This window comes from Nannospalax galili, unplaced genomic scaffold (genome assembly GCF_000622305.1).
Source record: "Nannospalax galili isolate Female #2095 unplaced genomic scaffold, S.galili_v1.0 scaffold327, whole genome shotgun sequence".
Lineage (NCBI taxonomy): Eukaryota > Metazoa > Chordata > Mammalia > Rodentia > Spalacidae > Nannospalax > Nannospalax galili.
Window position 1 is genome coordinate 454,256 of NW_008356950.1, and position 25,401 is coordinate 479,656.

The 25,401-nt window shown below is 40.5% G+C and overlaps 1 protein-coding gene across 7 annotated transcripts in view; it reads left to right on the top strand.

Moving 5' to 3' along the window:
* Positions 1–5,507: 5,507 nt before the first annotated feature.
* The window catches only part of Ptprk (protein tyrosine phosphatase receptor type K), a 573,501-nt gene continuing 553,607 nt past the window's right edge, over positions 5,508–25,401 (top strand). For 4 of the 7 annotated variants that reach the window (XM_008854748.3, XM_008854751.2, XM_029556995.1 and 1 more), the window contains exon 1: positions 5,619–5,857. In XM_008854748.3, coding sequence (XP_008852970.1) covers positions 5,758–5,857 — 100 coding nt within the window. In that variant the 5' untranslated portion in view covers positions 5,619–5,757. Of the gene's footprint in view, positions 5,858–25,401 lie in introns of all 7 variants that reach the window. The other 3 variants (XM_008854752.2, XM_008854754.2, XM_008854753.2) reach the window with 2 other exon arrangements.

A 25,401-nucleotide genomic window follows, 5' to 3' on the forward strand; every position in this document is an offset into this window, starting at 1 on the left:
TTCTGCTAGGTTCAGATTTGTTCAGGGAACAAGAGGACAAAAAAATAGCATTTATTAAGCAACTATTATAATCTAGGCCTGTTCGTATTTATATATAAAGTAAATCTACAGCTCTAAGAAAAATATTCATCTCATTTAATTTTCTAAAACATCTAGTTTTCTGACTAGGCGTGAGGACTCATGCCTACAGTCCTAGCACTTGGGAGACAGAGGCTGGGAGGGTTGCTATGTAAGTTCATGACCAGCCTGGACTACATAATGAGTTTCAAGAAAAAAAAAATTATTAAATTGTATGGCCTTAAACACCCAAAAGGAAAGTATAATCTATTTTTTTTATGAAGGAAATTTCTAAATTCTCTCCCCTGTAATAACCCTGGTATCAGTGTATATCAATCCCATGAGAGGACACTGGCTAGAATAACTTGAAAAAGATTTATTTTTGCTCATTGTTTCATATCCTTCCTAGTGAGAAAGCATGGTTTAGTTCAGAGCAGCCAGAGTATGTGGCAGAGACTGCTTACACAAAGATTGACAAGAAGCAGAGAAAGGCAGGCATCAAAGGCATGTTTAACTCTCAAAGGCCCAGGCCTAGTGACCTACCTCTGCCAGTTAGTCCCCACCTCTTAAAGGCTTTGCAGGGGCTGGAGAGATGGCTCACTGGCTGTTCTTACAGAAGACCTGGGTTCAATTCCCAGCACCCACATGGTGACTAACAACCATCTGAAACTTCAGTTCCAGTGGATCCGACACCCTCTTCTGACCTCCAAGGGCATTGCATGACATGGATGCACTTACATGCAGGCAATGCACTCATACACATAAAATAAAAATAATAAATAAAATATTAAAAAAAATTTAAAAACCAAAAATAGCACCACAAACTAGGGTCTCAGTGTTCAGAATATGAAACTGTTGGGGGCATTTCAGATAAAAACCATAACACTGCTCATAAGAGGCACCTTTGGCTAGATGGTGAGTGTCCCCCAAAGGCCTGTGTGTTGAAGGTTTGGTCTCCAGCCTACAGTGCCACTGGGAGGTGGTAGGATGTTTAAGAGGTAGGACCTCGGGGGAGATAATTAGATCACTGAAGACATGTTCTTGAAGGGGATTGTAGGGCCATGGCCTCTTCTCACTTGATTGTGGGGCCATGGCCTCTTCTCAATCACAGCTTCTTGGCTGCACTGAGGTAAGTAAGCACCTCCTTTACCATAGGCCTTCCTATCATGGTACTGCTTCTCCACAGGCCCAAATGATGGAAACCATGAGATAAAATAAACCTTATTTTTACAGACTGAAACCACGAGCCAAAATAAACCTTAGTTTTCCTTTTTAAGTTGATTATTCAGCTATTCTGTCACAGTGATGGAAAGGTCAGCCAATACTGACTCTATTACAGTTCTATGTTCCAAACCTTTGAGAAACATGTTCTTTCTCCTACCAAACAGATTCACAGTGTCCAATTCTATATTGGCAATCATGCAAAAGTTCATATAGCAAAGAAACCGTTTTGGCTCTGCTCAGTCCAGAGATCTACAAATATATTGACCTCAAGTGCTTATTTTTCAATTATACTAATTAAAATTTGACAGAATGGGCATTCTACAGGAAACATTTTGCAGAATAAATGTCTAAGTTCATGACCGGAGCTAACAGGTGGTAACTCTGTAAGAATAAAAGATACAGCCCACATGGAAGCCCATGCCTGAAATCCCAGTACTCCCAGTATGCTCCAAGTCACCCTGGAATATAGAAAAGATGCTGTTTAGAAGCAAACAAAGGAGGCCTGGAGAGGTGGCTCAGCTGTTAAGAGCACTGACTGCTCTTGCAGAGGACTCGGGTTCGATTTCCAGCACCCACATGGCAGCTAACAACTGTTCATACCTCCAGTTCCAGGGAATCCAACTTCCTCTTCTGACCTCCTCCGGCACTTCATGAAGGACTCAAGTAGTGCACTTACATGCAGGCATTGCACTCATGCACATAAAACAATAATAAATAAATTATAAAAAAAGAATGACAATAACCCCAAACCAAGCAAATGACCGCCATACACTGTAACCATGTATAATAGGAAAACAGAAATACAGCTGTAAAAATTGCTAAATTAACTGGTAATTGAACTTACAGTTTTTTCATGTGGTGCTAGGGTTGGAACCCAGGGTCATGAGCATGGTAGCCAAGAGTACTGCCACAGAGCCACAGCCCAAGTTTATATTTTGTTGATTATGTTTCTGTCCAGTGTTTGTTTCTTGCTTGTTATTAAATTCCACGCAGATTTTTGTCATCTCATTGTTTTACTGACCTAAATTACATGATATAAGCTTTACCATATTATCCATTTTGACTGTATCATGTATCAATTGGTGGCATTGAATTCATCCATGTACCTTGCAGCCTTCATAGTTAGTCCTCCCTCACCAGGTCCACCCACCCCTTTAAAAAAAAAATATTTTAATTATGTTCTGTGTGTGTTTGTGTATTGTGAGTGCAGGTACTCATGGAGTCCAGAAGAGGGTGTCAGATTCCCTGAAGCTGGAGATACCGGTAGTTGTGAGCCACCTGGCATGGATGGGAACTGAACTCAGGTCCTACAGAAGAGTAACAAATGCCCTAAACTTCTGAGCCATCTCTCAAGTCCACCAGGTTTTTTTCTTCCTAGACTGAAACTGTATTGTCTTCTGATAGCCTTTCCTAATGTTGCATTAGAAACATCCATCTGCAATGTATTTTCTTCATAGCATTCAGTTTTAGGTATTGTGAAACATCCTACCATAGGCCAACACTTAGGACTTTGCCTATTATTGGGCATTTACATTATATTTGTTTTTCTCTTTTGCAAGTAGAGTATATAGCATTTTCCAAATTTTGCAGGACAACCACTAGATTGAAGAATATGAACATTTTAATGATTAGAATTTTTTAAAAATTTATTTTTTATTTCATGTATATGAGTGTTTTGCTTGCATATTATGTATATAATCCCCTAAGGATAGAAGAGGGTGTCAGATCCCCTGGGACTGGACCTAAGGACCTATGTTAATTGCCGGGTGGTACTGGGAACTGAACCTGGGTCCTCTGCAAGAGCAGCTAGTGCTCTTAACCACTGAGCCTTCTCTCTAGACCTGTATTTTAGTGCTTTTTTCTTTTTATTAAATGAAGGTACCAATTTCTTCTAAGTTACAGAAAATTTATACTTAGCCCACTCATTGATTGCTTGATATATTCATTCATTTTTTCAAACAAACAAAACTTAGGTTAGATTTGGGGGCTGGTTCATGCTTGTAATTCCAGCACTCAGGATGCTGAGGCAGGAGAGTCAAGCGCTCAAGGCTGGCCTGAGCTGCAAGCAAGCAGATTTGCCAAGTATTAGCTATGTGGCACTACTGCATGGTCTCTACTAAAGTGACTGTAAGCCACAAAGGCCCGCTTTAGTTACAAGCCCTAGGGATAAAAGGACTGTTGCTTGTCCCCAAATTGAACTGCATTTCTTCTGTTTTTATTCAGAAAGCATCTTTATGGATTCCTTTCCTTTCTCTTCACCTCCCCCATTTGTTTGTGTATGTGTAGTTGTGTTAATTACTTCATCCTTAATCTAGTTTCCTTGTTTGTCAACTGAGAAAAATTATGTCATGTGATTGTTTCCTGAACTCACTGAGACACTGTACAATCTCGATTCCTCAGTGTGGTATTGCACATCTAAGACAGAATCTGGTACATCTTAAGCACTCTCAAAGTATTACCTGTACTGTTGTTGCTCCATCACAGAGAAGGGGAAATGAATTCTTCCTTCTCCCAAGGAATAGCCAAGATAGGAACCGGGGCACTATGCCCCTATTTGTCAATAACTAAAGGTTTCTGTGTATTTAAACAAACAAGCTGCTAAGTAAAGTGCATCTTTCATCTCTTGCAAGGAGAGAACAGACAAATTAGTATGTGGATAGACGAGTTTCCTCTATTTTTACTGTGGAAAATTACTGCTAATTTTGGAAAGTTCGGCTAAGTCCTGAGAAAGGAAACATATGTCTTTCAGTTTTTGGTTACCCGTGATCCTGGAAAGTTACTCAATTTAAGGAACAGAAAAAATGGTAAAGTGTGGTTAAAGTTACAGGTTAAGGAGCTAGGAAAAATACATCGTATCCCAAGACAGATGAGCTGAACTAAACTGAATTGATAAGGGTTGGGCTGTATACTTTAATGAGCAAGCTATGAGATCAGAAACTACTTCATGTAGCTTCTATTCTTATCAATTTTTAAAAAAAGGGTCTTTCCCTCTTACATCCTGATCTATATGTACATGTACAAGATACACACACACACACACACACACACACACATATATATGGCATGCATTCACTTGCATTTATATTTCCAGGCTGTTCCTAACAGCATATATTTGATTATAGGACTATGGGGCTTGGGTAAATCATGTGAAGTTATATTAAGCTGGATTTCATATCGTGTTGATTTTAAAAGGCTACATATGTCTAAGTGATTGACATGTCAAACTGTTGTAAGTTGAATAAATGACATCAAAATTCTGAATAAAAGTTATGTTTATTCAATTGTGATCACACCTACCTCAGAGATATTTTTTGCAAACACGAATAAAGTATGCAACTATACAGTTTTGCCACAGAAGCAAGTCAGGATGGAGTTTGGTGAAACCACTCCAAGAGGCTTAAATCGGAAACTGAGAGGCTTCACCTTTGGAATACAGCATTTTATTCTTCCAGACCAACCATGTATTGTTGTTTACGTTGTCGGGGTAGTCTTCTTTTTTTTTTTGTCATCAAATGCTTACTTCTTAAATATACGAGACAGTGAAATATACATGATGGTCGAAAATAAAACAAACCCCCAGCCCTGAACTACTCCACCCGGCTACGCGAAGGAGAGCCTCTAGGAGCTTCCCGAACAACAAAGTCAGTGACGCGGCAAGTAAATTCAAAACCAGAAACGACACACGCCAGCTGTTCACATTGGAAACTTACCCAACGTTTTATTCTGATCCAAGCTTTATTTATTATATGAAGCAGGGTCAGTAAGTTTTCAATGGGGGTGGGGCGTCTTATTCCTTACATCAATAAGGAAGAGTGAATGTTCAGGGCAGCTCGGCGTTTTCCTACGGTTGCTTCCACGCACCCCTTTTCTCCATCAGTCGCTCCGGTGGGACCTCCTCGTAGGGCACAGAAACACCGGGACGCCACCGCTCGGGTTGAGGCCGTGCAGTCAGGCCCCAGTGCTCCACCACTGTGGCCTCTGGGAGCGGGATCTCTGCGACCCCGCAGCGAGCCGCGCCGCATCCCCTTTTCCCACTCGCTTCTCGGGAGCTGAGCGGCCACCGAGCCCAGGTGGCGAACAAAGGCGGCGGGAGGCGCGGGGCGCGCGGCCGGGCTGGCGCGCGAGTCTCCGGCAGGAGACGGCGGCGCGCCGGAGCCCGCATTCCTGAGAAGCGGCCGGAGCTCGCGGGGCGACGTCACCCCAGGCTCCGCCCCCGTCCCTCCCCAAGCAAAGTAACTCCGGACTACCCGAGCAGCCTGCGCCGAGCATGGAGAGCGGCCGCGGACGGCGGGCTACGCGGGAGACGCTTTCGCCCGGGAGGTAGTTTGGCGACGTTGGAGGACAAAAGTGCCGGCGGGTGGCCGCGGCGTCCCCGCGAGCCCCCCACGAGGCCGGGCGTCCGTGTGGCTCCCGGATTTCGCCGCGATCCCCCGGAGGCTCTTTGCAAAGCTGTTCGAAACTTCTCCCAAACTCGCCATGGATGCGGCGGCGGCGGCGGCTCTGCTTGCTTTTGTGGCGCTCTGGCTCCTGTCCCCGTGGCCTCTACTGGGGTCTGCCCAAGGCCAGTTCTCCGCAGGTGAGTGGCCCGGGGCGTGTGGGTCGGTGAATGTCCCCAGCCTCGGACTCCGGGGGAGCAGAAACTGGCTGACCGCCCGGGCGGGGGCCGGAGATCGCGGGAAGCGTTCATTCCGGGCTTGGGGGGTGCGGGCTGGGACCAGATCCACCCCGGGAGTTTGTGCCAGGTGGGGCGCGGGGCCCGGGGCTGGGCGCCATCGGGCGCAGGTAACTTTAGCGTTCGCGACCCATTGTTTCCAAGGCTGGCCCGGCGCGCCGGGGCTGTGCTGGATGGAGCGAGTGGCGACCTTGCTTTTCTTGGGTGAACTGCTTGGTGGCCTCCGAGTGTGGCGCGGCCCGCACCGGCTTAGTGCGGGAACAGAGAGAAAAAGTAGTTTTTACTCCGAGGACCTCGACTCTTTGGCTCGTTGTGCGGGCTGGTGGCTCTCTGCAGCCAGAGGGTTCAAAAAATTCCCCGGGAAGCCATTGTCAGAAATGTGGGGACGCGATGAACTGACCTCGGCGCGCTCTGCCAGGTGCTTTTTGTCCGGGGAATAACCTCCTCTGATTATTGTCCAACTACTTCCCTGTCCCTCCTGGAGACTCGTTGCTCCTCCTCTAGCAGAGTTGCTCCGGGATTCAGTGCCCTGTGTGAGTTAGGGCACTGCTTGCAGCATGTTGCGTGTGTATGTTGGCGGAGTCCTTAAGATGTTTGGAAATGTGGGTCCAAGGATCGATGCAGAGCCACCCTGGGCGGCGAGGTGTGGGCACCCAGTCGGGGAAGGCTGGCCCTGCTCGTGTGGCGAAACCACCAGGAAGCTGGCTCTCGTCCTCCTGGAGCCTGCCTGGCTGACCTGGGCTGGAAGCGATCGCCACCCGCCCGGAGACCGTCGGCGGGGGGATGCGGGGCAACGACGTATGCTATTCCTTTGGGGTTTTAAGTAAACCCACTTAGAGAATTACGTGGGCGTCGGGTCCCTCACACTAGCCCTCTCTGTTCTGGTGCAGTTTGATAGCCTTCCTGCGGGTCGGTTGCGTCTGTGTCTCTCTCTAGGGGCTCTGAAGTTTCACCAGGTGGACGCTGGGGAGCTGGCTCCCAGGTCGAGCATCTGCCTCCAGCAGGTCTAGGCAACTTTTCTAAGGCCAACACACCCAGCTCTGCTTGACTGGCGGGCGCCTCTGTTGCCTTGGTTCCCAGCGCAGATGGAAACGCAGAGGTGGCCGAGGGTGATGGAGAAGACCGGAACCGCGACAGCCGGGCTTCGGGCTGAGCCCACAGGATGCAAAGGCAGAACTTACTTTGTACTTGACAGTTCCTCTGCTGTTGAGACTGCTCTATTTCCTGGAAATAAACTCAAGACGTTTTTTTCTGGCGCAAATCCTCTTTAGCCTTTTTTCTCCCCTCCCCCTTTAGAAATCTACAAAAGGAGTTCGAGCTCAGATTCAGGTGTCTGCGTGTGTCTTAGGCACAGACTGTGAAATGGCAGCAGACTGAGGAAAGGTCTTGAACATAGGTGCTGTGTGCCGAGGGCAACAGCTCTATGAAACCAGGGCTCCGACGATTTAATTTAATTCTCTCTGAATCCAGCGTTACCGCGTGCGTCTCTGACATACAATGCTGTTAGTATTGGAACCGTGCTTGATGTAACTCATTAAATGCAGGCAAGTTGGAGAGAGTATTGATTTCTACACAGAGCTTGTCACCGCACAGAGCCTAGCTTGAAAAGGCATGTAGTTTGTTAATTGAAAGTTTGAACTCTACCAGTTGCATGATTAAATACATGTATTCAGGAATTACAACTATTAATGTCTTAGCAGCTGATGGATATATTTCCAATATTGGAGAAACTTTTCCTTTTCTCTTTTGCAACGTTATTTACAAATAAATACTGTTGTTTCCCTCAGCAAATGTGTAGATGTGCTTTTGGGATACCCCAAGTTTAAATATCTTAAATGAGCAATTGTGTTCTTAGACATCCAGCTCTAAGTGATTTAGCTGAACATTTCTGGCTCGTCTCTAGTAGCAATGCATAACATTTGACTTTATATTTAATCAGTGGAACATGCAGTCCTAATAAATGCAGTTCTCACAGGACTGTAGGTCAACATCTTGCTATTCAGAATATGCATATATGCCCATAAACGAATGCCATTTATTCCTCAAACTTAAAATCAGATTGTGAACCTTTCTGTCTCCCTCCAGAGGTTAGAAGTTTCTTTTGTAAATGTTTACATTTTCTAGCTATCACAGATCATTTGATATTGTCATATCAAACTGTGGCAAATTTGCTTAAAAAGAAAAACAAACCTTGGAGATGAGTTAGAGATTACGAGTGTATTTTTCCTTGCCTCTTTTTTCTGATACTGTTTTAAATGATGAAATTCTGAAGAAATGTAAATAAACATGATTCAAGTTCATTTTTTAGATTTTTAAAGAAACTCACTTTGTTAAATGTGTATTTTAAATCATGCTCACCAAGGTTAGATTACCATGTTCTAGTGTCGCTGTGTGACTTCTAATGTAGTAAGTTGTACAACAGATTTGGAAAGATTGCATAGTTGGATTTTTGATAAGTCATGTGCACATTGAATCCCTGTGTGTTTTAATCACACATTTAACACTTTCCTTACTTTCCATCTTTCGTTTTGTAGTTAAAGTGTGAAACTGCTTGATGAACCTTTTAAAAGTCTGGCCTTTCTGTAGATTTCAGCTTTCACTGGAGTCTCTACTTGTGTCTCATCTGTATTCTCTTTGGGAAAACTGAGGCAAAGAAGCACACAGTGGTGCTACAATCTGTTTCCTGGGCTTTGTAGCTGTTACCTTCTGGCATCACCATGTAAACAAGCTTTCTGCAGAACTCTTATGCCTGACAAAACCAGTCTTACCAATGAGGTGACTTGGAAACTCAGCTTTCTCATCTATAAAATGGGGATAATAATACCCGTCTTGGCCTTTCCACATAGTTTTTATGAGGATCAAGTGAAGTCATTTATGTGAACTAGCACTGTCTATTGTAAAGCACAGCACAGCTATCTGGGGTGTAATCATCATAAATTAAGGTAGCCGAAGTGCCTGAGTTTCAGCTTTGACTGCTCTTGAACTCTCAGAACTCTCTCGTTACTGTATATAGGTTGTTCAGAATGTGTGTCTGTGATTCCGCCAGTCCTCCATTTTATAATAAACAGCCTAGATTGTTCCAGACCATAAGTAGCAGAATTATCTTTGAGTTAAAATAAAATAAAACAAAACACAGCTATGTAAGCCTTTCATGAGTTAAACTCAGGAAGAGTTACTGTTTATATTCCTGGTAGCCTAAATAATTAGTCTTTTTTTTTTTTTTAGCCATTTGTTGAACTCCTGGTTCAGTTTTTCATCGCACCATAGAGGAAAACACCCAGCAGCTTTAGTTTTAGGTGCAGTCTTATCAATGACCTAGAGGGGGACTATTGACTCTTTTAGTATGATGTGAATCATACAGCTCAAGATTCTGCCTTAGATGGGGTTCCTGGCATATAACCCTGCTGATCCCCTAGGACCTTGCATCTCGTCTAAATAGAGCCACTTGCGTTGTGTCTGACTTCTTGTCTCTAATGAAAAATTAATTTTTCTTAGGCTTATTATCTACTGGGAAGATATACTAGAGTTAGTCTTAGGTTAAAGCTTGCCATTTAGTTTTCTAGTTTTGACAGACTGGTATCCTCTGTTGCATTAATGCGTTAAAATTCTAAATTCTACTCAATAATGATATGGACAATTCTGGAACTGTTATTTTCTCTTACTGGTTCCTTTATATCTGATTTCCTAGATTGTGAGATGTCATTTTGTGTCTGGCCTGCCCAGACGGCAAGAGGCAGGTTTGGCTGCTGTTTGGTCACTGGCATGTGTGTTGCTGACAGCTCTTCTTGTGTTCGTGAACGTGAATCTAAAAAACAAATCAGTCAATCAACTCCATTGCTACTCTGCCACTTTTCCATACTTCCTCCCACACCTCCCTGGTAGCAACTAAACCCCACATCCATATTTACAAAATCACAAGACTTTTGTTCTCATCAAATATCTTTAGGTGCTGGACATGTTCTTTAAAACTAGAAATAAGACCAGTACATGACCCAATACTAATGCAATCTTCTCACATAGGAGAACATTTTCTATGTCCAGCAATGATGTTTTCAGACCTATTTTTGTGGTCTTAAATGTTAAATTCATGTGTTTTGTGCTATATTGAGAAACTATTGACTCTCACTAATGTTTCTAAAGTACTCTGGTCTAGTTCTCCCAAGGTGTGGTGTTTAGACAGTGTAGGTCACACCAAGTACGAATCTGTGCTATTCCCATTTCCCTTACTTGTTTTTCATGGAGGGCAGGAAGAGGAATTGCAGAAGATTGAGAGCAGGAAACATCAAACTTACAGACTGTTCTAATAGGCAAAACATAGGGTGCCAGTGTGTCTCTGTGTGTGTGTGTGAGAGAGAGAGAGAGAGAGAGAGAGAAAGAGAGGGGGGAGGAGAGAGAGAGAGATTATTCACTTAATTTTCAGAAGACAGAAAAAGCTCCTATATCTGAGTTGTTTGTTGAAATCAGCCTTTGCTTTTGTCCAACCAGATTCATTTCTTATTCTGTCAATGTAAAATTTTCCCTCTGTGTATTCCTCTCAGACTTTGCCCTTTGATCATCTGTATCTGGTCTCTGTTCCTTTATCAAATGGTGTTTCTCTGCCTAAAAAAGGTTGTAATTGCTTTTGAACATGACTTGTTTTTTCATCAGAATCCGTGCTGCTTGTCATAGTTATTGCAACATTGTACAAAACATCAAGTCACCATATAACTTAAAATGGTATGTGATTATAAAGCTAGTGAATAATCAACCAGGGCACTTTTTATTTCTATTGAAGCCAAAAGTAAGCTTGTATATCCATGAAATACTCTTTTAATGTCACCAAATGTTTATTTGCCGTGCTTATCTGTCACTGAATGGGAGACTACACGCTTCTTTTTGTGAAAAGGGAATAGAAAATTTGAGCCTCAGGTTGCCTGATATTTTAAGGTAAGTACAATAGTTTATATACAACTGTGCTTTGGAAAACTTTAAAAGTTACTGTGTTTGAATGTTTATACTATGAAGTCTGAGGTTGATTGTTTGCAAACTTAAGACTCTAACTCAGTACAAATGTGTTTGATAGGAATACTCTTTAAGAATCTTAGCTATACATAAGACATGTTTTGTGAAGAGTGTTATGGAGAGGTTTGCCTATATCCCTCTTGAGTTCTTGTGGGAATTCTTTTGATTTTTGGTTAATGTTTTGGTAATAAAAGATGAACTTTCATTGTTTAAAAACTTAGGTTTGTGAAATGTTTTAGATTGTTGAAGTTCTGGGAAAATATTAGGCCTGGGATGTAAGAACTGTATTGATCCTGCCATGGAATGCTGCCATTTCCCCACTTAGCACTGGGTGAAATTTTTTTGGCATTCTGCTCTGTTGATAATCAAAAAAAAAAAAAAAAATTATTAATGGCTTATTTTGTCACTTACAGTTGTTTTAGGTGCAAAGTAAATGGTGTTAAATGAAATAACTCATGTTTCCATCTGATATGATTGTAGAGTTCTGCTTAAAAAAAAAAAAAAAAAACAACAAAAACCAGCGGCCAGTGTTGGCTGAATCTTCTACAGTCGTCCTTGTAGAAACTATTTCACTAAGGAATTTAGAAATACAGCCAAAGGAAATAGTGTGTAGCTGAATTATAGGTTATAGTTATTTTGTTGGGAAAGCTGAAAGCTTTAAGTATGGATATCTTAATGATAGTAAATTGTTCATTGCCAGAGTTCAGGCTGGAAAGAAGCTAAGGAAGAGTAGGGATGAAATCAAAATTGCAAAGTTACATTCTTGGAAAGAGTACGGAAAATGTATTAGTATTAGTTCTATTTCATAGATGGAGAACCTGAAATGTAAAGCAAATGAAGTATTTGGACTATTTTAATGTCCTGCCCTTCTCTGTAGTACACTTCTTAATGAGAAAGTAATAAATTTTCCCCCAAATCAGTGTCTGTGTTTATACAAAATCTTCTCACTGCATCCTGTTCCTGAACCAGCTGCTTGGGCTGATGCTCCACATTTGTCCAGGTTTTGCTTTGCCCTGATGCTCCAGGGCAGCTGCTGACCCCAGCCACAGGAATTTTCCTCATCTTAGTTGGGCAATGGGCTGGCCTAGCAGCTGCTTAAGTGGGAGACTGGTCACAGCTCTTTGATGGGATTTGCTGTTGGTCATTCAGTAAAGCCAACGTCAGGGAAGATATTTTTCTGGGATCCTTATCACTCAGCCAAGACCTGATGACTGACTGTTTTCTAGTCATTGAGTTCCTCCACTCAAGGAGCCCTAGGATTTGGCTGCTCAAATGGTGGTCCATGGAACATCGGCATGGTCTGGAAGACTGTGATCTATGATCAGAGCCAACCCGAGACATACTGAATTGAAATCTGAATTTCAACTAGCTCCTCTGGTGATTTGCTTGGACATTTTAATTTTGAGAAACATTGCAGTAGGACAAAGAAAACTCAGCTTAAAAAGATTGCCACGTGTGCTTTGTTGCAGACTTGTAGGACTATTGTATAGAATTAATTACAATATAAAACAATTTTCACTGGATTTATAATTCTTATAATAGTTACTTGATAATAATTTAATATCTCAGACACATCAGAGCAATTATATTACAGTTCTATTTTCTTTTTAAAGAACATTCATAATTTTGAAAGAAAAATTTTCACAAGACATAAAAACAAGGCTAAGTAATTTTGGTTAAACATGTTGTTTATAATAATATTTGGAGGTAAATATACCATCTGAAGGACCAGAAATGCTATATGTAATCATTTTTATTTAATGTAATGCCATTTTGGAAATAGTATTCTGTCCAACATCAGTACCAGTAGTCTCTTGCTTTATTATTCTCATTTCTTTCAAGTGTAATTTCAGGTCTTCCTAATAAGGAGCTCATTTATAGGACAGTCAGATTTAATGAGTGAGAGTTAGTAGGTAGAATACATTAAATTTCATGGGGATTTCTTTTTGGTATCTTTTCTGTTCATATTTAAGAAGAGAGATTCTTGTCCGTTTTCTCAAGAGAAAAATTATGATGTAATAGACAGTGTACACTATTCATGTCAAAATACAATTTTCCCTGCATTTTATAGCTTGCTTTAGCATTCTTTTAGAAAATGAATTTTCCCAGAAGACCTAATTGCCTTCTTATTAATGAAGCTGTAAGTGTTTTTTGCTATCCATTTACTATTCTAAATGTGTCTACTTCTGCTAGCTGTTTCAACAGTGAAGTCTCTGATTAAATCACAACTGGTATATTTGTTTTTGCTGTTCACTAGTGATTCAGAAAACATTGGCGTAATGACATGGTTGTAGCAGTGCCTAATGAAAGACAAGAAGTATAAATGGATGTTAACCCAAAGTAGTTGGTGATACCGTGATATCAGGAGCTAGAATTTGGGGACAGATAGCAACATTCTTTATATTTTTAATAACTATGAAGAAAAATCAACCTACATTGTCTGAAACATGAAAAATATAGCTGTTGAAATTAATAAAATGTAAATTTGTGTGAATTCCTTTACTGTTTCATATTCGGGGGTTCAAAAAGGAGATCTGATAATTAGAGACAAATTGCAGATAGAGGAGAGCTAGTGATGGAGAAACTGAAACTTTTTCATATACCTTCAAGAAACTTTGGAGTTTGAACTCATTAATTACATTTTGTAATTTTACTACAGATATACTCGCTCTACTTTTTTTCTTGAAGCCATAATTAGGGGCATTTATTCTTTTACATCTTGGAATGAAAAGGTTTTCCCCAAAGCCATTGCAAAAACAGTTGGAACTGCCGTTTTCTGAGGGCCTGTGACTGACCTATCAAGATTACAGTCAATGTTTTATACATTTTAAAGTCTTCACAATAATCCTTTCAGATTGGAATCATATTCATTGTACATGGAGGCTTAGAGAGGGAAGCTAATAACTTGTTCCAAGTGGTTGTGATTTACTGTTGAATGCATGTATATATGTGTAGTGATTAGATATTTCAGTTGCAGATTAGCAGAAAATGGGACAAACAGGTCTGGAAAGGCAGCTACAGTGCTGCCTGTAATGGAATTAAATTAGACTTGACCAGGAAAAAGAAAGAATGCTCCCCCATCCCCATCTTGTGTATGTTTGTGTTTATTATCCTTCTGATGGGAAGCCAGGAGATAGATGGGGAAAGACATTGGAATGATATCAGCACTAGCGCACCTGAGGGTGATTTAGCAGTCTTAGCTGCTAAAGATGGTGTTGAGGACCACGAGAAGAAGGAGGCAATTTGTGTCCAGATAGTTTTCTGTACATTACAATTCAGATGTTTGTAGTATAGGGATTTTTTTTTCTTTTGATTTCCCTTTAAGCCCTATTTTAAAATAGGAATTTTATTACTTCATTATTTTATTTTCTGTATTGAACAAATCTGATTAATGATCCCTGCATCTGATTCAGTTTGTCCAGAGTGATACTTCCTGGAGAACTTGAGCTCAAACTCAGGATTTTAGTATTTGAGTCACTGTTGTTAAGCACATATATCATTTTACTTATTTTCACAGATAATAAAATCTTCTAAGCTGGGCCTGATGGCACAAGCCTTTAATACAAGCACTCTGAGATCAAGGCCAACCTGGACTACATAGTGAGCTCCAGGTCAGCTGTCTCAAAAAAAATAAAAAAAAAAAAACACCCAAAAATCAACCAACCAACCAAAAAAGATCTTTAGAACTATTTTGGTTGGTTTCCAATTTTTTATTTAATTTTAAAATTTTATGTGTATGAGTGTTTTGCCTGTATGTATGTAAGTGTACCGCATGCATGCAGTGCCTGCAGAGGCCAGAAGAGGGTGTTGGATCCCCTGGAACTGGAAATACAGGTGGTTGTGGATGGTTGTTAGCTGTCATGTGAGTGCTGAGAATCGAACCCATGTCCTCTGGAAGAAGAGCAAGTGTTCTTAACTGCTGAGCCATCTCTCCAGCCTGTTTCCAGAATTTTAAAAACTGTTTCCAAATATAATCCTGTTTTAACCACTGGGCTTTGGTTACAATTATCTAGTAATCCAAAGTAACAATAATATATGTGTGAAGGAAAGACATTGCCTTATGTAACTGCTTGCTTTTCAGATAACTTGTCAGGATTTATTTATACATATATGTAGATGTATAATAGAATTACTAAAATACAGTAGCGTGAGCCAAGCTATGGTAACCATGGGAGAAAGTGATGCTATAACAAACTTTTGGGATATTGGATAATGAATAAAATGTAGAGAGAAAGTAGCTGTTTGCCCAGTTACTCTTCTAGAGAAAGAGTTGCCCTGTATCTTAGTTTCATTTCCTGTTTTTGTGATAAAAGTACTCTGACAAAACATCTTAAAGGAGAAAGAGTTTATTTGGCTCACAATTACAGATTACAGCCCATCATTTCTGAGGACGTTAAGGTGGCAGAAACTTAAAGTAGCTAGTCATCAGAGGTATAACCAAGATCAGAGAGCACTAAACTACTACATGCTAGTGTTCCCCTCTCTTGGTTCTTATACAATCCAGTGTTCCTAGGGAATCGTGCCACTGACAGTGGATACGTCTTCCTACCTCAATTAATGTAATCAAGATGCCTCCTCACCCCACATGCCCATAGGCCAACCTGCTCTAGACAGTCCCATATTGAGATTCTTTCCAGGTGATTCTAGATTGTGTCCAGTTGACAATTAAAACTAACCATCACACACAGCCTCTCATAGATAAATGTTGGTGCTCTTGGCTTAAAACTTGGGTTGACTGAGGACTATGGCTGTGTCAGCTTAGGGAGACATGGCCCATAATGGGGCCAGGGGTAGCTGGCTTAGCTCATAGAGTGAATAAAGCATCAAAGAGGATGGTTGTTGACTATCCTCGGCCACAGGGCCTTACTTTAATGCCCCTTTGTTTATTGCTGTAAAGAACTTTCTTTCTCCTGTATAATACTTACTTTCTAAATGATTTTGTTTCTCTTTATATCAGTATGACTTGTGATAATTGTGGAGTCCTAATTGATGCAGTTTGTCATAGTTTGCAGTAACAATCTGGCTAGACTATATCAAGTTTATTTCTTTGTCTAAATTTATGTCTAAGTACTTTGGAGGGGATGTATGTGAGGGAGGCCTGGCAGAGGCTTGGGTCACAGGGAACAGAAGGCTTTGAAGATACACCCTGGGCTTTGTAGCAAGAGAACCTGTGCTCAAGTTTTAGCCCCAGCCCGTTCTGAGATGTGGTTGTGGTTGTAGTTCCTTTCTCTTTAATCCTTCTTTTTTTTTTTTTTTTTAATTACCATAAAATGGACTTTTTTACAATGAAAAATGATTTCAGTGTCTTCTCTTGTTAGTCACCCAGACACTTTTAAAGATAGAATAATATATGTGAAATTCTATAACTGTAAACTAATAAAATGTGCAAGTGTGTTAGTGATATAAACTTTGGTGGCAATAAATTATTGTTGAAGGCATGAAAGGTATGTGTGCTGAAGTGTAGACACAGAGCTATAGATGCTTCATATATTCCTGTCTGAGTTATACATTGCCTGTGTAATGTTGGCAATAGTGGTATGATAAATTAGAGGTTTTTATATGGTTCTTGTGAACAATGGGTAATTTGACTATCATACATCACCCAGTGTAGCTCTCCCATTTCATTTTTGCTTATGTATATATGCTACCAAATACCATTTATATTTTTTCTAGCTTTACCAATAAGTATTATCTGATAAGATAGTCCTGTTGAGCATACTTATTAAGTTACTAAGGACTGTGATCATGTATAGCAAGTTGTATGTATAGCTTTTCCTTTTCAGTAGTCATGAAGAGATAGAAAATGCTCTTTCTGGTGCTGGGGCTGAAGCTCAGTTGGTAGAGTGCTTGCCTAGCATGCACAAGCATTCAGTTTGAGCCCCAGCACTCTATGAAACAGAGTGGTGGCACATGCCTGTAGTCCCAGCACTAGGGAGAAGGTGGCAGGAGGATCAGGAGTTCAAGGTCATCCTTAACTACATATGGAGTTTGTGGCCACCCTATACTACTGTCTTGAAAACAAAACAAACAAAACAGAACAGAACAGAACCGAACTGAACTGAACCAAACCAAACCCAAATTCTCTTTCCATCCAAGCTGGCTTTTATAGTTCTTGAGCTTTCATGCATGATTTTGATGGGGTTTATAGTCCTCATTAATTTTTCCATTCTTTGTATCTTTAACATTCACTGTGTGTCAAGCTGGGCCAGGTCCTCAGTATGTTTGGGGCGCAGATGTATGGCTTAGAAATGACCGTCTTTGCTGAGCTTCCCGTCTACTGATTCACCATGCAGCCTTTGGGCTATTTTGTAACTGACCGTCTCTCCAGGAGTTGGCAAGTCTCAGAGTTCAGACTGTCTCTTACAATTTGCTGATTCACTTCAGAACTTGCCTAGGATAATTCCAGTTCATGTACTATCTTTCCCTGTCCTTGAAACTACGCACAAAAAGGCCAAGGGCTGCCGAAGGAGAATTACTCAAAAATTGCCATCATGATAGTAAAATTCCACCCAGTGGAATTTCCCCAAAGTTGGGTAACTTGCTATGTAAACAGAGTCAGTGGGGGTTAGAAGACATTTGTTTACTGGAGGCTGGAAGCCACTGACTGTCTTGCTGGAGGCTGGAGCAAGAAGGGCCATCAACACAGGGTTAGACTCCAGTGTGCACAGTCACACAATCATAACCTGAACATTCACAAGCAGAATTCCTGGTTGTCTCTGGACTTATATTTGTATATGACCTACGGGCCTTCATTACCTAGACTTCCAGGGGCCAGCAGGCTCTCGTCTGGGATTTCCATTCTTGGTAGCCAGGAATGATGGGTTGACCCAGGCCATCTGCGCCCTAACAGCCCAGCTGCACCTGCATCCCAGAAACAGCACATTCCCACTTGCCCTTTGGTTTTTGATTATGATGGGGACAGCGGTGTTCAGATTTAAACATATCCATTGTTTCAGTGGAGATGCAGGATTTTTTTTTTTTAAATAGTGAGACAGACCTACATTTCCTGCTATATCAGAATCCAGGAGAGAAGTAATTTTAGAGATGGGTAAATGTTTTCTAAACAAAACCAAAGCTGCCAAATCACATAGACCCAAGCTTTAAAAATAGAAACATAGAAAATGAGTCCTTTTTAAAGGTGTTAGTTATGTTTTGTGCCCATTTTATATTTAGGTAAAACACATTCAAATGCTGGTCTCCATTCAGAGTGCTCAGTGCAGTTTATAGGAGTTCAGGTACTGCCTAAATGTGAAGCTGGGCTCTAACATTTTCCTGGTCTTTAGTTTAATCACTTGCTTTTAGTTTTCTCAATTGCATAGTAGGGGCCAGATATGTGTTTTGAGGAATCTTGGGTTTAAGTATGGCAAAGGTACCTGGCCCATTAATAACATCGGCTCACCTCAGCCTTGCGCTCATCTTTACTACTGGACCTAGGTTACCTGATGTTTGCAGAGTATCTCATCTTGCTGCTGTTCACTTTTCAAACCTCTAACTGTGCTACTTTTTATTTTAAGATAAAACCAGCAGAATAGATAACTAGGATAACCTGAACTAAACCAACTCAGTGTGCTAGCTGACAAAGATCACAGGTAGCACTGTGAAGACTATAGTCCAGTGATTATGAAAACAGACAAATTTACATCAATTCTTAAGAATCAAAAATTTCTGAAGTGCTGTGTGTGTGTGTGTGTGTGTATGTATGTGGGTGCCCACAGAGGTCAGAAGAGGGCATAGGGTCCTCTGGAGCTGGAGTTACAGATGATATAAGCAGCCCAGTGCTGGTGCTGGGAACTGAACTTGGTTCCTTTGGAAGAGCAGCAAGTGCCCTTAACTAGCTATCTCTCCAGCCCAAGAATCAGAATCTTAGAATGAATGACAAGAAAAATGAAAACAAAAACAAAATAAAAACAAGCAAGCAAGCAAATGACATCCCTTCCCAAACAATACTCCATAGAAGTAAGGTCGACTGAGCTGGAAGGGATGCGAGATAAGCAATGCTTGGACCCCTTGCATTTCCAATTTCTTAAGCAGGTTGGAAGCTGTGGGAAGTTTGAGACAGTAAACTGCTTAACCCCATGGAGAGATCTAATCTCAGATAAAACATGAAAACTCTGTATTATAAGCTCAAAGTGGGAATTGGCCAGGAGGTTGAGGGACGGTAGTCTCTGCTGTTTCATTCACTGCCTGTCGTAGTGAGAAACGTTCTGTCTTCAGCAGCACACAGACTTAGAAATGAGGGAATTGAAACTCACAAACTTAATGTTTTCTATCAGGTTTTAGAATGAACAGGCATATAGATATTTCTTCTGTTTGCATTTGACATGCATGCTAAACAAATGTACACATTTAGAATATCCATTTACTTCTAGTTCTTACATTTAAAATTTGATTTTTGAAGGTAATGTAGAGATTTAGGTTTCCATAGGTCACAAAATAATGAATGAGGTGATTTCAAATCTATTTAAACCCCCAAATGTTTTCTGGCTACTCTTTGCTTGGGTAGAGCTATGGTGGTAGGATCTGACAAAACTCCTAACCGTTGTTAGCCCATGTGCAGAACCAGTGTATTGCCAGTCAGTGCAGAGGAAATCCTCTGTGAACTTCTGCAAGGATACATACTATATTCAAGCTCAGATTTCTTCAATTCTTTTCTCAGGATCATTTTTAACTTGAACTGAAACCTGCTTCTCTTTTCCTTATGTGGTGCTTATGAAGATACTTGTTCTCTATGTACCTCAAATTCTTACTAACTTCCTGCCAGAGAACTTCTTTGTACTTCAGTCTTGACTCTCACTGAAGTAATGCTCTTAGAGTATTTAACTTGCAGTAATGGTGCTACTTTGTGCCTTGACTGGTTGGCCCTAATAACATAGGGGTTTGGGATGTGGTAACAGCATGTGTCTTCATGAACCCCTCCAGTTAAATTTTTTCTGTTGTTCTATTTTTTTCCTTTAAGTTCTTACAACGTTCTGCACCTGTTGTCTTTCTGGCACAATATTTGGCCAGTTTCCTGGACATAATAAAAAAGATCATTAAGGAAAAAAAAAAATTCCCAAACTCATGTGAAACACCTCATTTTTGAACAGTTTTGTAAGAAAATGGCTCCATGGTCAAGACACAATTATTATTTAGAAAACAAACTATTATGTATATCAGACTCAATAATACCTGAAGGATGCTGAATCTAAAAATGACTGAGAATGGAAGACCGATGTGTACAAGGGAAAGACCCAGAACCACTGTGGGTCAGGCTCTTGCTTCCAGTATTTGCCTGAAGGGACTGAAGAAACCCACAACTAAGGAAGGTTAAAGATTAGATTAGATGGCTTGCTAGGAGGTATTTGCCTGGCGGAGTGTGTGCTTTCCTTCCTAGTCTTGACATGCTGCTATTTATTGTCTCCTTGAGGTGGAAGGCAGAAGTCAGAGGCCAGTCCTTTGGGTGCTCTAGTTGCATTCTGTTCACTGGAGTACCCATTCTCAGCAGGATCCACTTAGTTTGGGATTTAGGTCTTCTATCCAGTTCTAGCACCCATTCAGTTACCCACAGACTTCATCAATTGCCAACACTACGTAGAAAACTGTGGGATGCTGTTAAGAGCGTCTCAGGTTGCTTTCAATGTAAAAGGTGGGTGGGAACAGCCTGACACACCAGCATTTACTTTTACAGGGATTGAAGCTTTGAAAACTAGACATTTCCTTTTACGTGAGGACTTGTCAACTCATCCGTGGTGGCTGGAAATCACAGCTACATCATCAAGCATTATTTTTTATGGAGCAGTGATAAAAAGAATGTATCTTTCCTGCATATCAAGTGACATAGACTTGAACTTATGACTGCATGTCAAACATAATGTCCTCGTGATACTAGCCTAGATTATTAGCAGTGCCTTGTAAACAAACACCAAGTTGGGGAAGGAACCATTGATTGGTGCATTCGTATGGTTGATTGTAAATGCTGTAGAGTTGGAGACTGGTGAGCAAGTGGCCTCCTCACTCAACAAAATGTACAAGGCTGAGCTTGTCTCACTGCTTTTATGTCAGCCTGGTTAAGTTCACCAAATAGTAAATATATGTTCTTTGCATGCCAACCAGTGTGTGTAACAGAGCAAGAGGATGAAAATAATTGACCACGTCCCTGCACTGAAGAGCATCACAGACTGTCTGGAAGATCTAGCAATAAGTTCAGAGTGGAGGAATAATGGAAAGTTCCATGTTTTTGATGTCCAAGGCTTTTGGAGCACCTGCTTTGGACCCTGGTCTTAGTAGAATCCCTTACCAAAGCAAACTGCCCCCCCCCCATTTCCGCATAGCCCAAGGTCTATGGTCACAGGTGTCCTCCGACTTCCTGCCACTACTACATAATAGGGTAAACTTTAAAAAACGCCTTTGGAATTACGTACACATTTTTTCAGTAAGCATCATTTTCCTCCAGAATATTATGCAGTAAATAGTGACATTAAAAAAAAAAAAAAACAACAAAAAAAAACAGCTTTAGGGTTCAGCAAGATGGATCACTGGGTAAAGGCACTTGCTGCTAAGCCTGAGGACCTATGTTCTATCCTGGGTCCCACATAGTAGGAGAGAACTGACTCCTGTAAGTTGTCCTCTGACTTCCAAACATGTACTGTGGCACATGTGCATGCTCTCACTTTCAAACACACACACACAATAAGTAAATGCAAATAATTTAAACATGTGTGGATTTATATCCTATTTTGATGTTGTTAGATTACTGGATTTTTTTAAGGTATAATATGAAGTTTTTAACATCTACCAAGTCTATTTTGAAATGAAACTTAGAGCATAGGTTTCTCATCTTGAAGCTGTATTTGAGCTTTTAATTTAATGATCTTTTATTATTATTTTCCATAGACTCTATTTTTCTACCTCCCCCTTTCCTTCCCTCTCTTTCTTTTATCTCCTTATGTAGCCTAGACTGTCTTGGAACTTATAATCCTGCCTCAGCCTCCTGAGTGCTGGGATTACATCCACACAAACACCATGCCTGGCTTTTCTACTGAATAAATCAATTATTTTGAAATTCTGTTTTTATTAGCTAAAGTTATGTGATTCTTTTATTTAATTTTTAAAATTCATGAATCCCTACAATTGTCATGTACATCAGTAATATGTTATAACACATGCTTTAATGTTTATTTCCATAAAACAAGAATATGCCATGTCCCCCCCATGTCCTATAGAACTAATGCCATGGCAAATGAAAATCTGTGTGCTTCTCATATGACTTTTAGATTCTGCTTACAAAATTAGTGTCTGAAAATTAAGATATTCACCCTTTATACTTTAGAACATATTAGAAACTGTTTTCTGATTGGCACAGTGTGAATGTTATACATATGTACACTCTCCTTTTGGAAAGGTGTTACGGGTATGTTAATTGAATTTAGCAGTACAGGTAATTTTTGTTTATGATTGCTCTTTTTAAGATTTTTTTTTTAACTGTACAATGGTGTGAAAGTGATATGCATTTAGTAGAAACCAAACTTTGAATTTTGCTCTTTTCCTGGGCTAAGGATATGTGGTACCATGCTCCTGGGATGGTGGGCTGGGGCAAGCTACAGACCCAGCCAGCTTTGGAACCTTGAGGGTAATCACATGACACACTGCAGTGTACCTGGTTGCTAGGATTTTTCATAAGCTAGTTGTTGTATTAAATGCATTTTGCCTTAAATTTTCTTTTAAAAATATTTTATGTATTATGAGTTTAAGGCCTACGTGTATTGAAGTGCACCCATGAGGTACAATGCTTGAGGAGGTCAGAAGAAGGCATAGAATCCACTGTAACTGGAGTTACTGATGGTATCTCTCCAGTCGCTCCTTATGTACTTATGATACTTTAATTGTATAGTGTACTTATTGAAGTGTTCTCTCATCATTAGGCTGAACAACATCTGTATATTAGCCAAGAGCTATTTCCAAGCGATTGGTTTTTGACAGAATGTGTTTCTCCAGGTATGATGTCTATATGTTCCAAATAAAGTCCTTCAACTTGTATGGGGAACACTACTTTCCCTCCTTTATGCACAGTTTACAGAATTTGGGGACATTCTAACTTTGTACAATTTAATGTAGCCAAGAGAGGATGACCTTGAACTCATTAAAATTTATTTATTTATTTATATTTTGTGTATATGAGTGTTTTCCCTGCATGTGTATGTGGAAACAGAAGAGGGCATCAGATTCACTGGAACTGGAGTTATGGATGGTTGTTAGCTGCCATGTAGGTGCTGAGAACTGAACCCTGGGTCCTCTGCAAGAGCAGACAGTGCTCTTAACCACTGAGCCATCTCTCCAGCCCTGACCTTGAACTTCTCATTCTCCAGCTCCACCTCCTGAGTGTACTGGTTTATGTGGTCTTGGGGATTGAATCCAGGGCCTCCTACATGCTAGATAAGCACGTCAACTGAATTACATCCCCAGTTCTAAGTTTTACAACTTAAAACTGGGTTTGACAACCAAAATTTCCCAGTTTTTAACTCTCATCAGTAATTTCTCTCTTGGAGGAAACCAAGTGAGAGAGTTATCAAGTAGCAAGTATTACTGAAAATTAATGTGAGTGAGCACTGAAATGGCTGAGACTTTGGATTTTTGCACTTATGTGCTTGTAGGAAAGAGACATTTGTTAATATAACCTTTCATGGATTTATTTTAAGATTCTATTTCTGCTATATAGCCTGCCATCAATCAACCAGAAACTTCATCTCTCAGCTTTATACCCAATACCATAGCAATTAATTGATATCTAGAATGAGAGCTGGTTAGATTAGTATTGGTCAGAATGGCAAGCTACCCATAATGGCTTCAGTCATTAGATGAGATCCCCTGGTCCTCAGTTAATCTCAGGGCTACGTTAACCAGGGCAACCCATTTTGTTGATTCTAACAGGCAACTTCTGATTTGTGTGACTTTTTATCTTAACATTGTATTTATTTAGCAGGACCTGATAAAGATCTGCAATTCATTTCTTACTGTTTAGCTGCTCATTTACTGAGGTCTGATGACATTGGGATGTCACCTGTGTCTGCAGGAAGCAGGCTGTTGGAGTGTTTCTCTGGGCTGTTGACGTATTCTGACTGTCATTATGATAGCAAGCACTAGCAGCAATATAACTTTAAAAGTCTTCACTTTAATAGTGGATGTTTTTATGTATCTTTAAATTTTTTAAATTTATTTAACTATTACTTATTTTATTTTATGTGTATGAGTGATTACCTGCATGTATGTAAGTGCACTCATGTTGTACAGTGCCTGCAGAAGCAAGAAAGGGGCATCAGATCCCTTGGAGTTAAGGATGATTGTTAGCTGCCATGTGGGTGATGGGAACTGAACCTGGGTCCTTTGCAAGAGCAAAACACTGAGCCGTTTCTCTAGGTCTTATATATCTTTTTACTCTAGCACTTTAAGTATTTAATGGTGCTCAGCTCAGTGTTTTTGTCAGTGCTCGATTCAATTCAGTAAAATACTAGAAGAGAATATCACATTAACAGTAATGAAAATAATCATGCTCCTCCTAGAGGAATGTGAGGGAAGAATTGCTTTATCAGACTTCGGCTTTAGTTGAGTAGAGTTTTCTGTCTCGTGTATGTCGGTGTGCTGAGCAACAGTGTGAAATGAATTTTTAACTGTGGATCTTCCCTGAAGAGGGAAACCACTGCACCCTTTGATCTAGTGCTCACTTCAATTTTAAGAAGCAGTTTGCCCTAAGACACATACATAGAGAGCCTCATAGCCTCGAAAACCCAAGGTCATCTCTTGTAGTGTAGTGGTGTGGGTGGGGGTGGAGCATCTAGGGAGCATTGTTTTGTTTAATTTAGCAATGGATTTTTGGTTTGGAAATACTTTTATTTATATATATATATTAATTATTATTTTTATTTTGTGTGTATACATGTATTGCCTGCCTGTAGGTAAGTGCACCCATGTCGTGCAATGCCAGTGGAGGACAGAAGACGCTGTTGGAGCTCCTGAAACTGGAGTTATGGACACTTGTTAGTTGCCATGTGGGTGCTGGGATTTGAACTCCAATCTTCTGCAAGAACAGCCAGTGTTCTGAACCTCTGAGCCTTCTCTCCAGCCCTTGGAAATACTTTTAATGCAGCCCAAAGTTAATTAATATTTGAAGAGCCCAAGAGCAGCTCATTCCAATAATAATACCTGATGTTTGTGTATCTGCTCAATCTCAGATCCTGTGATGTATGTGGAATATGCGTTTCCTACCTTAGAGAATTTATGCAAATGTAAGGTATTCTTATGGCCAGGACTTGCTTCTTGGCTCTTCGAATGCTAATTGACTACCTACAATTGACTGGGGAAGGAGAGTTACACGTCTTAAAGTGTTTTCGAATCCAAAAATTTGCAATTCAATGCTTTGGGAGAAGAAAACTATAGAGTACTTTGTAGAGTCCTTTGTTTCTTGTTTATGACAG